The sequence below is a fragment of the Cydia fagiglandana genome, chromosome 1 (genome assembly GCF_963556715.1).
Source record: "Cydia fagiglandana chromosome 1, ilCydFagi1.1, whole genome shotgun sequence".
Taxonomy (NCBI): Eukaryota; Metazoa; Arthropoda; class Insecta; order Lepidoptera; family Tortricidae; genus Cydia; species Cydia fagiglandana.
This window is the reverse complement of record NC_085932.1, coordinates 10,079,806-10,098,250: the sequence shown is the minus strand read 5'-3', so window position 1 is coordinate 10,098,250 and position 18,445 is coordinate 10,079,806. Positions and strand designations below refer to the sequence as shown.

At 35.9% G+C, this 18,445-nt stretch overlaps 1 protein-coding gene across 5 annotated transcripts in view; it reads right to left on the bottom strand.

Annotated features, from left to right (window-relative positions):
• Nucleotides 1–18,445, bottom strand: part of LOC134663705 (kinesin-like protein CG14535) — a 323,990-nt gene that overhangs the window by 56,071 nt on the left and 249,474 nt on the right. For 3 of the 5 annotated variants that reach the window (XM_063520163.1, XM_063520178.1, XM_063520186.1), the window contains one exon: nucleotides 12,540–12,705. In XM_063520163.1, coding sequence (XP_063376233.1) covers nucleotides 12,540–12,705 — 166 coding nt within the window. The remainder of the gene's footprint in view (nucleotides 1–12,539; nucleotides 12,706–18,445) is intronic. The other 2 variants (XM_063520170.1, XM_063520193.1) reach the window with 1 other exon arrangement.

Below are 18,445 nucleotides of genomic sequence, written 5' to 3'. Positions count from 1 at the left end.
AGTTTACAACAAGCTGAATACATTATGTAACAGACGTAATGGACAGATTTAACGGTTGGTGACCCGACTACCGTGTTAGACGTACATAACTGAAGGTCTTTGGCAAACCTGCAACTCGGGAGGCATATGAAAAAAAAAAAAAAGATAGTTACTTACCTATTTAATTTTAAATTTTAGCGTCTTTTCGTTTAAATACCGAGAGTCGTATTTATTTATAAAATACTTAACTTGAGACTGCGAATCCCACAGTCACACTGTTTTATAGTAAACATGTAGAAAATAAATAAATAGCAAATACCTAATAAAAATATCCAGTAATTATTTCTATTAGTTTCATTATAGATATTTTTTTTCTTTTTAATGAAAATACGTAAAAAAACTATAATAAAAATGACTTGGTACCTGCCGCTTAACTTTCCTTCAGACTAGAACTCTAGCCAACCTGGGTAGGTAAGTAGGTAGGTAGTCCCCATGCTTCATGTAGCAAATTGGCTATTCCCCCTCAAAATTGGTTTCCGTGTGGCCTCCGATAACCCCTAAACAAAGCACCTTTTTATCAACAACACATTGATTTAAAAGCCAAATAACTGCGGCACACAAATTTTACCTGTAGCCATTATGACTTCATATCTTATGTTGTGGTACAAACACAAAATATTAGCGGTATCATTTTTATATGACGTACTTTTACATTGAAGTAAGAAAGTTTGTATTGGTTATTTAAATATAGGTAACGAATCTATGTTGCATTTTTATTATTCTTAGACAACTTGTGTGATTCGGCGATTGTTTTTATTTTACGCCTCTGTATATCACAATGGTTGGTTTGAATTAGCTATTTATTTATCATTCATATGCCTAAATAATACATATAGCTTATACATGATTAAATCAGGGAGCAGTGCGTCATTTCTCGAAAATAGTTCTTCATATTTCGACAAAATTTTCGATTAGGTATTACAAAGACGACAAATGGATGAACGTAGGTGAGGTATACGTATCTTTAAATGTACCTATCAAATAACAATATCCCTCGTCTCTCGCCGGCACCACGGGCGGACGGGGCGGCAAATAGACCATTTGATGGGACTAATTAATTTCGTGGACGTTTGCGGCAGTAATAAGCTTATCAAACGGGCATTGGGACAACACCGCGGTTTGTAGCACCGGTTTTCAACTCGAATATGTCACCATGCTGAGCGAAACTTACGTATTACATTGCGCGTTTCATAATTACATACGCCTTTTTCACCTAGGACGGCATCGGCAGTACATTGTTCTCACATTTGTTCACGCATTTCAAATTTTGCACCATTCTCGTTATGCAAAATGTATTTTAATCACTAAGGCCCACTTGCACCATTCCACTAACCCGGGCTTAATCGGTTAAACTGTTAACACAGTGTCAAATTGTACTGGTAACCATGGTAACTCCATGGTTTAACCGGTTAACCCCGGGTTAGTGAATGGTGCAAGTGGCCCTAAATCGAATTACAATAGCATAATCTAGGATAGCCGATTGATTTTTGGAAATATGTAATATTAAAAAAAGAAATCATACAAGCTATGATAAGCAGAGGTCGGACAGGGTGAGCTATTTGCTTTATAATATGACGTAATACATGTCAAATTATAAGGTAAATAGCTCACCCTGTCCGACCTCTGATGATAAGTAACTGGATAACCTTAATACAAATAAAAAGAAAATATAGAAGATATATTGCGACCTTGCCTTGTCAGAAGCATGTGCGGATAAAATCCTTTCATAATAGGCTAATAGTTGTATCTAAATCACCCAGATATTATGATTGTATTGGCTTTGTGTGCAAGATTTTTTTACTTCAATAACAAACAAAGCAGGTAAAGAGCATCTATTAAATTATTCATGCAAAATAACTAACATGCAAGAAACATCAAACGTATTAAAGATTATTTGATAAATCATCCGATCCGATTAAGTAATAGGATTTGAATTATTCAACTACTTACTCTACTTAGTATTGGGATTTAAATAATGAATAAAATTTCCACAGCTCTACGATACCGTAATAATTAGTATCTGCTGGTAGATAGATGTGTATGTCGTACTGGTACATACAAAAAAGATTGCGAATTGTGTAAAAGTTATGGTTTTTCAGTAGGTCATATTCATATCGCATTACAATACAATATTTTATGTTTATTATTAAGGCACAGTAGGCTCAGAACTGAATTTTTGAACGCTAATTTAGATCACGATACGGTTGCCAAAAACTTAATTAGGTAGCAATCTTGAGACCTTTCTTTAGGAACTACAGCGATTCGAATCCCGAGTTTTTGACTTTTGCTCGATAGAAAAAATGACGAACATAGTTCTAAATTACACTTGAAAAAATTATAATAAATTTGGCACATAAACTAAAAACATGAATTTTTTTTCAAAAAGTAAAACTGCGTGTTATTGAATTTATAAAGTAATATCAAAAAGCGGGAAAAGCCGACCCGGCAAAGTGGCGATGACAATCAGGAATGGAAAAGCGGAATCAATCAAGCTGAAACCGGAATAAAAATAAAAGCGTTTTGTGTTTGAGGACCGTGATTTGGAAAAGTGGGGCCATGAAATAGGCTAGTTATTTTATGTGTGGTATGAGTGCTGGGAATGTTGTTAAATAGGAATGGTTTGCGATCATAAAAGTTGACGTGTTATTACGAATCGACAGGACCGTGAATTTATTTTCTGACAATTAATTCATTATACTCCCTAAAAATAAACGTATTGCTAATGGTCCCGAGATATGGTAAAACGTATCGCTTTCAAATAAATAAGCGCAGGGACGGAGGCTCCAGTAATATTCATTTAAATGAAAGAAAAGAACTGACGTAATTTTATGACCTATCTACTACTTAAAATCGAAAAACTTCGAAAAAATCGAAAATCTATAGAAGTTGTAAAAAAAAACAAACATGGATCATTATAAACTCCACTGTTAGATACTTAGGCGGCCGTATTTAAACAGTTTTACCTCACTGTGAAGTCGAACTGAAATTGAGTAAGGGTTTGTAAATAATGCGATTTTCAGCTAATTTAATGGCCCGATCTTGGAAGGGAAGTGGGCGTTAATTCGCGTGAAAACAACCGGGTAATTGATTAACGAGCGACGCGGCCATCGTCGCGCACTCGTCCGCGACCGATCTACTCACTAGAGCCCAGATACGAGTACGACAATGTGTGCTGAATATATGGAAGATTTTGGACAAAAATTTCATTAGCTTCAAAAAAACATTCGATAATTTAGTATAGGTATGTATTATGTGTGTACCTAGGGGCTATTCATAAATTACGTCATTTCAAATTAGGTGGGTCTGGACATCGGATGATGGTAGCATGACGTAGGAGGACACGGGGTCATTCGATGCATGATTTTGGGAGGGGGGGGGGTCAAAAAACGTCAAAAGTCTATGACGAATTTATGGACAGCCCCCTATGCGTCGAGAGTCAACATTCCTTTTAGGTAGAAACATTTATCAAAATTAATCAAAACGAAAAGGAGTTTTACAGAAGCAGAAGAAATTGTCAGTTATACTTATACTATATATCTAAGTTCGTATTGAAATATGGTTAATTAATGGTATTGATCCTTCCAACTTATTAAATTAAATCGTGTGTGCTCTTCGTGTGTGATCTTCTGATCTTATGGTAGGAGGGGTTCTATTTCATGTGTATAAATTGATACATTTGTTTGCATAACATTACCGTGTTCGCGTGTCTTTTAATCCCACATCCGCCCATCAAAATTACTTATTTACACACGAGCTGCTCACCCATTGCTGAATAAAAACCGGCCAAGTGCGAGGCGGACTTGCGTTCCAAGGGTTCCGTATATTACCTAAGTCCTACTCACGCTTGACATTTCTAATAGGTTTTCCTGTTATCTATAGGTAAAGAACTATTTTGTGTATGATTTTCAAAATATTAGACCCAGACCCATTTTTTGGCTATTTTCTTAAATAACTTATAATAAGCTATGTATTTTAAATGAGCTCTTTCATTTACTTATAACACGATATAGTTTGAAAAACGTATTTTTTTAACTTTCTCATTTACCCTCGCATGTTTTTAAATTCATTTGCTTACGTTACATATCCATCTTTGGGTCACTAATATGAGTACCACATTTCAACGTAATTGGTCCAGTAGTTAAAAAAAAATAGGCTGTGACAGACGGACAGAAAGACAGACAGACAGACGAACGAGTGATCCTATAAGGGTTCCGTTTTTTCCTTTTGACGCACGGAACCCTAAAAATGTGAACGTTAGATGTTCTTGTAAAAACAACGACAAAGTCGTATAGCAGCTTGTAAGCTGCTCTATTGCACCGTGCCGCAGCCATTGTTTACATTTAACCGTAGCTAAAACCGAGTGAAACAAGCGGTGTAATAGCTTACATTAGTTCGCTGCGAACTAGACTGTACTGTCGCGGACGCAACGGTTTTACGGTTTAATTAAACTCTAACAAGACATTATTATTATTGTAGAGGTACCTAGTTATACATGTTTACGAGGGAAACAGAGTATGAAACAGAGTATTACTTTTGGGGTAAAATTTGCATGTTATACAAAATATGTTTTTAGGGATTATCAGAAACATATACAAATATATGTATAATATAGGAATAATTACCCACGTAGACTTTATCAAGTCCCACGGTAAGCTCAATAAGGCTTGTGTTGTGGATACTAGACGACAATATATATAATATATAATCACACATAAATACTTTTATACAGAGAAAACATCCATAACTCAGGGACAAAGTGATAAACACACAAATAAATGCCCTTACCAGGATTCGACCCGGGACCTCCTGCTTCGTAGGCAGAGTCTCTGCCGACTAGACTATTCTTATTATTATTAACCTGCATATTCAATAAAAAAATATTTTCATTTGTAAAGGTGTCAACCTAAAATAGTGTGGTAATGGTAACACTAATATTTAGTACCCATATCTCTCTTACTTTAACCTTGTGCGATTAAACAGGTTTAGTGTGCGACTGTCCGGCTGGACGGCCGCCAAGCGCGAATAATTTGATAAAACGCCCGACGGCCGCTTATTGCCGGATTTTATGCACTCTTCATTAGATTTTTTTGTGTACACAGCGGCTGTAATGTCTGATGCGTGGATGAAAGTTATGATTTGTTGTGATCATTGTGTAAGCAACGTTGGGTGTATAATGCTACGAATCAACTAGCTTGTAAGAAACAACTCCAGTATAAGACTAGGGAGAGATGATGCTTATAGCTATGAGCTTTCACAAGCTTAATACAGTATAAGTATAGTGCGTATAGTATGTTTATGTTTCTTCTATGGATAAAAGTATATTCGGATAATATTAGACTTTTACGTCTACGTGAATCTATAAACCCGAGCAAACTATTATTATAGAAATACCTCAAAATTACTAAAACTTTTCTAGATTTTATCGATATTAGGGTTAGTTCATCTTATAGTTAAATTAATTCAGCATACATACATTGTAAAATCACTCAATTAATGAAATTTTGCATCATGTTTTCCAATGTTAACATTTGCCCAGTACCGCAAAGTTAATAGAATGCCGCGTGAATTTGCGCTTCGCGGTGCCCAACTTGATGTTGGCGAATAATTGAATTTTGTTAACAAGTCAACTACATATTAGTTTGCGTAAAAATATAAGAGAAAATGAGTTTCAATTTGGATGTATGCATTTTTGATGTCTATATTAAAACTAAAACCAAATTATTGACTACTATTGCTTAGCAGACGAATAATACATTTTTAAACTAAAAATTGTGATATCCATTTCATAGTTATGATTACCGTTCATCACAATTATAGTAAGTAATTGGGATAATAAATAAGTTTGCTAAAATGTATTGCTTGTGGTCTCGTTTCTGTTGGGAACAATAATAATAGGTATATGATGGAAGCCCCTTCGGACTCTATTGATGTGTTTCCTCCCATCAAGAGGACATCAAAAGAAGTAGGTCTGTAGTATCAATATCGCGTACTGTATAAATCATCTATACGCGAATTGAGGGATGTGTGGCTGCTTGTCGTAAAAGCCTAAGATACACAAGCGGTAGCGGTGAGTTCAGAGAATATTATAGTTGCCTGAAAATAAATGTTTTCATTCATTTCATTCATTCATTAATTATTCGGATGCAGTTACTTACAGGTTACAAATTGGGACAGCTGGGGTGGGTAAAAATAATATTATAAGTTTTTAACACTCATAAATTTAACTAAAAACAAATTTTTGCTAATTACTTTGCTAATCCGCGAAAAGATAACGTGCTAGTCAATCAGTGCTAACCCGTTATACTTGCGTATTGTTTACATGCAATATTATGCAATATTATGCATTATCTGTAACGCCTGATTCTATTTACTCATCAACTTAATTAATTTAATTCCTATTCCATTTAAAAAGGAAGCTTTGTGTGTAGACTTCTTTTTGTTTAAAATTTAACCGGTCTTGTGCACAATTAATACATAGGTACATTACAGTAGTTATAAAAAAATACTGTTGTCAATGTCACACTAATTAGAGTGCTTGCTACATCTAGTTCACAATCTATGGTTTATGACGCTTGAAGTCAGTCACTTACGGCTCGTACAATAAAAAAGGGTCCAATAATCAATAAGGAGTTTAATCCCGCGGGTAGCAGCCGGCCTTTCCATTGGACGGTACAAATTGACGGAGGAATAGTGGGGAAGAATACACTGACTATTATTATATCGGTTGCTCTTACAGGATTTTTTTATAATTATAAGTATAATGATGTGCTTTAGAAATTTGCTTAGAGGTGGTAACCTTACTTAAGCTTGTAAAATAATACTGGTAGAGTGCTCACCTGTCACACAATTGTTTTATTTATTATAATTCTCAGAAAATTATCAATTAATTATTCAGTTTTGAAGAAAATACGTTTTTTTTTCTTTACTTCATTTACATCATAAAATGTAAGTAAGAAATTACTTTTCTACGAAGAATATTTTAAGTTTGCTGTTACTTTGGCATTCTTTTCGGTGAAATAATACCAACAGTCTTTTCTATCTGAAGCCCACTACACTCTCGTGAGCTCCCTCGAGACGCTACCAATAGTATTAGATCCTAATAACACAGGAGATTGTTTTGACACACACAAGTGGCCAAAGCGTTTATTTTTCTCAAAGCGGTTGTTGTGTGTTTTTCACGGGTTTTCCTGTTGATCAACTTTCTGAAATGTGTTATTTCATTTCTTTTGGCGTTCGTGGCTTGTTTTTAGATGATGACCTGTCGAATGGATCTATTTAGAGTTATAGGAAGATAAGTAAATAGGGGTAAGTACATAGAAATGTCCTTTATCTCCCGTACAATTTGTTTTTCGTATGTAGGACGTGGGTACTACGAATACAATTCAAACGTTATATCCAAACTTGAGCTGGGGTTTATGTATTAGAGTGTATTAGAATGATTTTATATTTACGAGTAAGTACTGTGGCAATCCCTCGCTGTAGTTTAAACGAATATGTATAAAAGCGAACGGGTGCAAGGTTTCGTTAGCGTCGCTAAGAGTTTTTGTCACAAGTGCTCTGTACTATCTAGCCTCTTGAATTGCAAATGCCTTGCTTCGTGGAGTTAATTTTTTATTCTGAATAGTTCAGGATGTTGTAGAATGGCTGTGTAGGGAAAACGACTTTGTGGAAAAATGCTAAAACAATGTGCTTTATACATAGTTATGTACATGAACTTTTAGTTACATTATTAGGTAGTAAGATATACCTACTAATTTTATTAGTAAGTTCTGGATTTCACGGGCCTATAAATAAGTTTAATTATATTAAGATTACTTGTTAATTGTTTTTTTTTTATTTATCCAGATCAGACATGGAGTCAAAAAGTTTCACCACACATAAAATCTATGTCTTACATTATAATGGTATATTAAAATATTTTAATATAACATATTGGCTACTGTACATATGAACATTACTTAACATATATTTCGATTTTTAAAAGAAAGCATAAAACTGACTCTTGTAAATGCGTTTTTACCAACTGACCTCGGATTATTTGTGACTGTGTACCTATCTATATTTGTCAAAATTTGTACGTCTGACACAGGATTAAAAAATGCAAACGTTCAGTAAAAGAAATTGCGTACTATAACGGGATACCTCAACCCTCTCGGTGCCTCGCTTAATCAAATTAGGGGGATATAATTCCATCCCCGAGGCGTGAAAATCTTTTAAAATCTCCACTTGTAAAAAAATCTTAGCCACGTTGCACCTGGAGCTTGTTAGCGCGTCACTTATCACATTAACCCTGCCACTGGCGTAATTGCTCGTGTAACCGAGCAAGGGAGGAGTGTTAACGGGTTACTATTTTCGTGCCGTGAAATAGGTATGCCATTTTTTCCAATATGTAATAGCCTAATAACTAGGTACTTTATTTCTATAAATTAAAAATATATATGATGTTTAGTAATTGTAAAGCATCTATATAAGTATACCTATGTTATAAATGTAATGTGAGCCAATAATATAATCCAAGTGAGGGCTCAGTTAATTGTACAGATTGGCAACTCGCGTCTACATCCGCAAATGAATCCATTACGTTCGACTCACGCAAGCGTACAAGTTAAAAACAATAAAATAAATGAAAATCACAGAACTTAAGTCCTCTTGAAATAACGAAAAGAATTTCATATCTCGTAGTCTAGATTCATTGTAAAAACGACCATATCCCATGACAAATAGAGTAGAATTATCGAATGTATGTATCAATTACGTTCTTGTGGTGATAACTTGTGTTATAAAGCCATTAAAATAGAGAAGAAAACTCTTTGATACGGTCATCTCTTTGTGAGCGGGGCTTGGCAAGACTTAAGATCGCTTAAAGAAGCCTATCTATTGTCTGACCTCTGTCCAGCAATAAGTAAAAGAAATACAGACAGGCAGACGTATTTCCGTCCTAGCTGTGCGCCTGGATAAAGCAAGGGCATTGCGATGGAAAATAATCAGACCGTTAGATAAGGATAAGTCTTAGAAATAAAACTCATATTTAAAATTTTTGTTATTAGTGTTGTTTGTTCGATTAGAAAGCCGTTTTAACAGTGACACTTAAAGGAAAAAGCGCTACACAAGCACATTGGGCCTGATTCGGATTTTGAAATAAGTAGATATCTATTCGATATCTTTTCGACATCACCAAGATACGATAACGATATGTTTAAGATCTAACCTGTCAAATTTAACATTTGCGCGATTCTGGAGATACTCTTGAACGATTTCCACAGGATATGACTTAGAGATTCAATTCACATCTAACAGGTATCTTACTCTATCTAACGTAAAAGTAACATTGGTTGCCCGAATTGCGCTGCAAAAGAGAACTAGTTGATATCTAAACTATAACGTATCTAGAATGGATCTAGTACGTGTCGTCTCATGTGAATATCTTGAAGTTCGAATACGGCAGTTTGTAGATATTTCGAACCCACAGCGAGGAGGGAACTTAGGTCGATAATTCCCAAGAGCTTTTGATTAAGCTGATTTGACTAGTAAATCTGACACGATGAATGTGAATGCAACTAATTAGTTTACCGTATGTCGTCTTACGCGGTGACGTAACGTCACCTTGGAAGCAAATGCCGGTTACCATCAGTAGTAAGGTTTCAAGTTATGGTGAACGTCTTCTAGCGCCAACGAGTGAGATGGGCATATATGAATATACTCGGGAGTGAAGCAAGCAAAGAGCTCGAGTAAACATTCGTGTATTTAAAAACTACTTACAATATTACGAGCATTTCCGAAATTGCTGACAGCGTCACCATTTGTTCAATTGTTATGTATGTACAATCGAAATAAAATGAGTTCTAATGTAAAAATAGAGAGACATTGTGTGGGTTTTTCTATCGAGCGAAGTTTATTTAATTCTGTAACGGGTATCCTATGTTCTCCTCAAATAAGTCTGGTTAAATGACGTAAAGCTTTTAACAATTCCGGTTCGTGATCGTTTTAACTAAAATACGTTTAGTAAAAGTTCTCATACTTTTTTAGACTTATTAGATTTAAATCGTCTCGAATTCTGTTCACGTCTCGTCATTGGCAGCTTAGTCCAGACTTGGTATAGCTCTAATCTAGTTACCTAACTGGCCGGAGCACTGGGAGCCGGCAAACTCCTGCCAATACCCGCTTCAAGCGAGTAATGGGCTGCAATAATTGGACAACTGTATAATAATGGCTGTGAGGAGCTTTGATTTATGCACGTTACTTTGGCAGTAACATTGAATATTAAATAATCTCTTGGTAGACGTAGATATGTATTGACTATTGACTCATAACTACAAACTTAGGTATGTCCAAATCAAAACCGGCACTGGAGGGCCGACCGTCGCTGTCAGTTAGAGTAACCTTAATTCAGTAATTACCTACACTAATCTAGATTTATTATAACGGCTATTTGAGCAATATGCGCTTTTACCTTTCTTTTACGTACACTGCTTACTTTAGGTACATTTAAGAATAATAGCAACATCTTCCTTTACTCAGCCATTTTGTTCATCTTCCTAAAGTTGTTTTCTTTGTATTCCTTATACTGCGAAATGGCACAGGTTTCAATAACGGACGCGAGTCACGCTTCCCAATGATTTAAGGGGCCGCCTTCCGGCCACACTAATTGGTTCCCTCTAATGAGACAACTGATGATCTTGCGCTAATGAACTCGCCCTTAACTCCAGAGATATCAATCGGGTTATTAGCGATTTCTGGGGTTAATTGCTGCGGTTTTAAATGAGTTTCCTTTTTAAACGTGGCTCGGACAGATCAGAATGATTAAGTGTCTTTTGAGTTAGGTACACCACCTCTGTTACTTAACGGTAAAAAAAAAAATATCTCTTATAATTATTATAATTAAAACGTGCGTAAATATAAAAAAATTACACAAATATGTATATCTATGTGCACAAATAAGTTTTCCTCTTTACATATATCTTTAAAGTATGTAATGTTTTCATGATAATTGCTATGATTGCCATACCAATCATATAGGAGCATACATTTCGATGCAGTGTGGTTGAATTGCATGTTCATTACCCGGCTTTTGATTTACATGTTTACCGCATTGTTCTGTTGTATCTAAAGCATCGCTGCGGTTTCAGCCCGTTATTCACCATCTCATTTACTTCATTTGCACTGTTTAATGGACTAAAAGTATTCGCCGAAGCTTGCGATTATTAATTTTCATTGATATTAGATTTACTGTCAGCCTTAGGCCCACTTGCACCATGCCACTAACCTGGGGTTAAGCGGTTTAACAGTCAACCCAGTGTCAAATTGTACTGGTAACCATGGTTACTCCAGGTTTAACCGATTAACCCCGGGTTAGTGCAAGTGGGCCTTAGTGTAAAATATCTCCACCGAAATATACATATTAGGTACAGCACTTATTTACATTATCAAGACCAGTTTTAAACCAAGATACTGTGTGGTATGACGACGCAAATTATGTACCTACACTTATAGGTGCTTGTCAATTTTAGTCCAGATAATATTTTTTTCATGGCCACGCCAAAATATTTTTAACTGACTATTCTAAAGAACTTACACACCATTGATACAGACATGACGTGCGTACATATGTTGGTATTGCTCCTTACCTATCATCAACATCATCATCATTGGCCACAGCATCTTTGCAGAATGCTTTGCTTATTCCACCGTCCCCATTCTACCATCGGACTTTTAGACGCACGGCCGGTTTCCATCCTTACTTGGTAGATATTCCACCAATTCGCACGAAGCGCTTTGCTTCTACTTTCCTTATGCGCACTGCCAAGGAATGGAATTCCTTGCCGGCGTCTATATTTCCGTGTTCTTATAACCCGGCAACCTTCAAATCAAGAGTGAACAGGCACCTTCTGGGCGAGCTCGCTCCATCGTAGGCCACGTCTACGCCTCGGCTAGTCTGTGACCATGAGTAAGCCCATTCATAATAAAAAAAAAAAAAAAAAGATGATAGTTGCAGCGACTAAAGAAGGTATTTTGAGGAGGTAGTCTACAGCCTACATCGACTCCGATGACTGTAAAGACCAATGGCCGATCGGCACTTCTTGCCGCATCGATCACAGACGTGTCTTGACTCCTGGGGTGGTCCAGCAGCTCTGCGATTTCGTTTCTGCCTGAGTTGTTCCAACTAGAGTTCGTCATGCTTTGCCATGCCTTCCCGCAGGTTACGACCTTACCTATAGGTATGCTATAACGACGTCCGTACTGTCGGCGCGATTCGGGAAATGAATTAGAGATGCACTAGATATGAAATAGTAAAGATATGTGACGTTCCACGGCAAAAGGTACCATTGCCCCGTCTGAATATTGGAGCGGCGTTAATAATAAGCGTAAGCGCCAGCCGCCATAAGGTACCTTTTGCCGTGGAACGTCACATATCTTTACTATTTCATATCTAGTGAATGTCTAACGCGCGATATCTTAAAGTTCGAATCGCGCCGTGTGACTCGAGTTAGATAATATGTTACCTTCCCGACGCCAGTGGGCTCCTTGACGCCGAGCCGGCGCAGCAGGGCCGGCGGCGGCGCGGGCGGCGTCTTGTGCAGCGCCGCGCAGAACCCGGCGGGGCTCCCTTCCTCCTCCCGCCGCCGCTGCCGGTGTGGAGAGCCGCTGCATTTTGCTGTCGATGTCCTGCTGTAACAAACACGGATTTTTAGCATAGTACGAATTGTATTTCAAAAATTGGATATCGTCTGTTGGTCTAACTAAAGGTGACAGTCCATTTCCAACGACAGCAGCACTACCATTCATTTTACTATGGACATTGACAATAACACCGACGCGTTTGTACTAGTAGTGGCAGTTGCGGTCAGAAATGGAATGTTACCCTAACCCACTCTTTAAGTAAAGTGCTTTGGATTAAATATATAAAATAACATTGTGTTTTGACATAAAATAAATCAATCCCAAAATAACTTCTGTGCAATAAAGGTGATTGAAAATGAAACCGTTCACATTTTTCTTTGAGTGTTTCTCAACAGTCCGATCTAAAAGTAAAGAGGGTTCCGTGTTAATAATATAACCCAGAATTACTGCAAGCACCTACATCCCAAGTAGCATTGCAAGCTGTATATAAGCTGTATTAAAGTTTATTTGTATACTATAAGCTGTACAGTTAGGCTGTACAAAGGCTGTATAAGCGCTTATACAGCCCTTATAAGTAAAAAAAGGGCCCAAATTATACAGCCTTTGGCGTTATTAGAGCTGTAGAGTAGCTGTATAAGCAATACATAAGCTGCATAATAGCTGCATTACAGCTATATTTCGGTGTAACAGGAAACCTTAACACTACAGATAATCTCTTATAAGTACGATATAAGAATATAAGTTTTAAATGAGTTATAAGAAAGAATTACAAGAGAATAATAATCATTTAAGAAACTAAAATGTCTTAATCTTGTTAATTCGTAATATAGTAATGGCGACAATAAAGTGTTATAGTGGATGGTAAAAGTAAAAGTAAATATTATACAGGACTTGAATGGAATATTACATTATTGGTAAGTGCCGATTATTATTTATTGTGAACCTGTGTATCTTTTCTGGCAAAATATTTACGCGCCTGCAAAATAACAAAGAGAAACCATAAGGAAAATATCAAAAATCGGTAAAGTTACTGTTTGTTTTTAAGGTTAGAGTATCAAAAATATTTATAAATATTAATTCTAAGGCTAAACAATTTATTTTAGCTGGTAATCATAACACGGCGTTAGTCTGCTAAATATTTGCAAGTATTTCTTTAATTATATTTACAAATACGTTTTTTTTTTATTGTAAAATGGCGACAATTTTTAAACAGCCTACAGGATAGTTGGAGAGCATTATAATCTTAGTAGCTGTGCTGTGTAATAAATGGAGTGTCTTTTACAGCTTTTGTAATTAAAACAGCTTTATAATAGAATATTTGTATTCGTTTGGCTGTATTTCGGTTCTCCGTACATAAGTTATAATTCTCTTTAGAGATCCGTATAACAAATAAAAAACCTGTACTGTAACTGTCATATATTCCTTTAGTGTTATAATACACTTATTTTCAGAAATTATTACACTACTATACTTATACGAGTGTAAAATTACGCCAAAAGATTGTTATAAGCGACTCTATTAGTAATACAGAAAAAAGCTGTACTATAGCTGCCATTTATTCATTTGGTTTTATAATACCCTTACAGACAGAAGTTATACAACTACTATTCTTATAGGAGAGTAAGATTACGCCATAAGAAATAGCTTTAAAACGGGGTTGACGGATACATTTGTACAGCTACAAGTGCCAAGTGATACTACAATACAGCCTGTATACAGCTTTTACGATAAAATTAGCTTGTAGTGTTTCACAACACTTAATGTTTTAAAACGGAGTTGACAGATACTTATGTACAGCTAAAAGTGCCAAGTGTTACTACAATACAGCCTGTATACAGCTTTTACGATAGAATTAGCTTGTAATCTCTCACAACACTTTTAGTTTTATAGTAGATTTTTTATATTCTGATAAAGCACCCCATGCTTCCGCAGAATCCTTTATAATGATTTTATACAGCTTGAGCTGTATAATGTCTGTAAAGTACCTTTTATACAGCTTAAATCTTTTCTGACACTCTTATACGTCCCTTAAATCACTGTAAGTTCTTAATTGGCTGCTATATTGATGTTGCCGACACTTCCATGCTACTTGGGATAGGTACTTCATTTACTGCATTTCAATAATTAATGTGTTGTGAAATGTAAGAAGCTTTAATAAGGAGATTAGGTATATATTTAACTTTACCTTTAAATTATACATATTATGACATATAAATAGGTAAGTACATAAAATATGGAAGTGTATAGGTACAATTTCAAAAAGTAACCAAGATATTATATAGAAAATAAATAATCTTGCATAGTAAAAGTCCGAGAGGTGTCCGAGGTGTTCAATGCGTTTCCTACGAAACCCCAAAATAGCCAATACCTAACACAATAAATGAGCGAAACGTGCCGTCTTGCAGTGACCTTTTTACATTTTTCAAAAATTCGTTTCGCGTCGATACCCCGCATAAAGGGGCTTGCACACTTGATGGATGGCGTTTACGTGATGTCAGCCAGTCGGGTTTTATTTTAATAGCATAGCGCCTCAAGAGACACTCAAAATTGAAAATTCTTAACGTACGGAACGCGGTACATGAGCTGTTTATGAATTAACTGAAATGATAGATTAATGTTTTTATGTCAAAGCCAAGAAGGTGAAGAAGGTGTACAAGGGAATTACGAAGTACCTATATTACTTAACCTTCATGCTTCACCAGACTGCAATAAAAATGTAAATGATAATATATCTAGTAGGTGTATATGTAGGTCTGGTCACTATTAATAATTAGTGACTATAATTGTCACTCACTTTGGTCACATCGGGCAAACTGTTCAATTTACTTACTTATATCGTAGGTATAGGCAATGAATTTTTTTTATATAAACATAACAAAATAATTATATTATTAGGGCAAAATAAATTAGATCTTACATTCCTAAACTACTTAACCCGATTTGAAGTTTCTCCTTAGCGGACGTCGCGTGCAAAGCTGACGTGAGGTGCCCCATACTTCATACTGATTACAACTATTAACATTCCTCAGCGGGAATTCTCAGATAACTTCAGTGCATTGGCTTTTGGCCCAGACTTCTGTTGGGTAAAACTTTTAGTTGATGCTTCAACTTGCAGAGACGTCGTCGAGCACCCTGCCGCTCGGGGCTATTTGACAAGGTCATTTGATAGATCATGCACATAGTAATAAAACGGAATATTGGATGTGTGAATATCTTAAGGTGGCCACTGACGAGCCTTCCAACAGTCCAAATAGCGTGTCTGCAGTCCAAAATCGGTCCGTGAATGTCAAAAACTTACAATGTTTAATATTAGGATGCAGTCCATTTGGATGAATCCATTGTAATAATAAATAATTTTGAATTTGAATTTTGAATTTGAACAGCATCCATTTGGGAAAAAGCTCGGCCTGCTTTACAATTTTATCGTAACTAGGTATCTCAACCTTTTTGTGAGTGTTAATGTGTAAATAAATTCTTACACGAGTAAGTACCTAGCTTTAAGACAGATACGGTGACATAAATTTTCGTATAAACACAACACAAGGTTTATAAAAATTATAAGTAAGTATTTGAAATTAATCCACCTCACAAAATACAAAAGTATTTTGTGTAACTAATATACCTACAATAATATATAGCTACCAATACTATATGGTCACGATTCAGAATAAAATCACATGATTCGCCAAAATGTGAAAGAACAAACGCCACCTGGTTCCTGAAGGAAATGTCTCATGGATAATACGGAAAAACTGTTGGTTACATTGGTAATTTTTTCCACTGAATAGGTATATATTTAAAACGTACTTATTCAGCGAAAAAAATAATCAATGTACACATTTTATTTAAAAATCGTACTTATTGTATAATTATTTCATGAAATTATTTCTGAAGATTAAAATTTTAGTTTCAAGCCCTTATACACATACAATCAATGTGACTTTTTATAAATATGTATTATATCCGATACTTAAATTTATAAAAGTCGCTTTGATATATATACATATCTTACCCGAAAAAATGCATATAGTCGCATTAATAAAAGTCTGCACCGGATTTGATAGCCCACGCAGCGTAAGTGTTATTTATACGTCATAATTTCATAGAAGTTTGACGTTTAAAATGACACTTGCACTGCGTGGGCTATCAAAATCGCTGCAGATGTTTTACGGTCTAACTCTATTTATAAAAGAAACTGTTTGTAACAATTACAATAAGTCTTGTTTTTACCAAAAATAAAGGTTTTAGTAATGTTAACATACCTATATTCGCATCCCTAATGCCTGTCGGAGGCCGTTGATTTCACGGGTCGCTGGTCGCGATGAAAACAATCCGGAAAGGTCTCCGCTTGACATTTGATAGAATATGCCTTCGGGCATGAGAGCCGCTTGTATCGAGGATCAGATTTATTTTATTAAAATATCCGCTCGCTTTTATAAAGATATTGATTTTGTTTGCGCAAGGCAGATTACACGATCATATATTTTTAGACGGCTGAGAGTTGTACCTACTTTGGATAGGTAAAGATTCTAAACCTTCAGTGCTTAAAATCTTTTCAATACCAAAGATGAATAATGCTGTATATATTAGCTTCAATATATTTATGGTGCTGATCTGATATATGATAATGCACCAATTGCACCATACATAAAATTGTCAAGTGCTACGGTAGATACCACTTCGCACGTGTACAGTACAGCGCTTGATCAAAATAAAGGCACATAATATGATCTTGATGAATTAAAATCATAATAAAACATTAATCCCTTCCTTTTTCATCGTCGTATAAACCCATGAAGTGAAACACACCTATCGACTAAAACTAAAACTTCCCTCATTACCACTAACCCATGCGTGCGTGAACTCATTGTGTCCCAATTACACGTAACAATTAATACTCGTAAAACATTCACTCACTCATTCACTCGTTCATTCGGAATGAACTTTTTTAATTCATTGCCCTTTTTACGGCGTTAAATGGCAGTATAAACGGTTTATTTATTTGTGATTTGAATTTTATTACAGTGAGTAGGCAAAGCTCACGACACATTTTATAGTGTATTGTAAACTTTATTACGGTTTAAGCAAAAAGGGCGCATGCTAATTTTCCGGGTAAGTATATTATATACATACATAGTTGAGTATTATGTTAATAAAATTAATATTTAAATAGAACAATACTACAACTAGATTCTTAGTTAGCTTTAGCCGAATACAAAAGTAAATCTACGATCTGTAGGAAGACTTAAGGCGATATGATTCGACTCATCAACGAATCTGAGGGGGTGAGGTGCGCGGCAAACCGTGAAGCCCCGCCCGCGCGTCCCGATCCGCTCGACGAGCACGTGAGCGCGCGCTGTGCGCGGCGGCGATAGCAAACGGGTCACAGTATAAGGATCTTATGATGGCAGTATTTTAACCATACCGTGCAAGGGTCACGTTTTTATAGTTTTTATTGTATATGTATATATTTTTTGCATTACGTGTTTCTGATCATTATATTTAGAATTATTATTTTTACAGAGCCATGTGTACTTATTATTTAGTGATCGGTAACAACGTTTTAATTTAATGGCAGCGTAGTAGAATTAAAGTACCGAAAGGAAATAAACATTTTAAGGTGACGGTCAATTAAGGTAAGGTATTGTTCATATAAAGGTAAGGTATAGGTAGGTAGGTAGGTAGGTAGGTAAGGTAGGTAGGTAGGTAGGTAGGTAGGTAGGTAGGTAGGTAGGTAGGTAGGTAGGTAGGTAGGTAGGTAGGTAGGTAAGGTAGGTAGGTAGGTAGG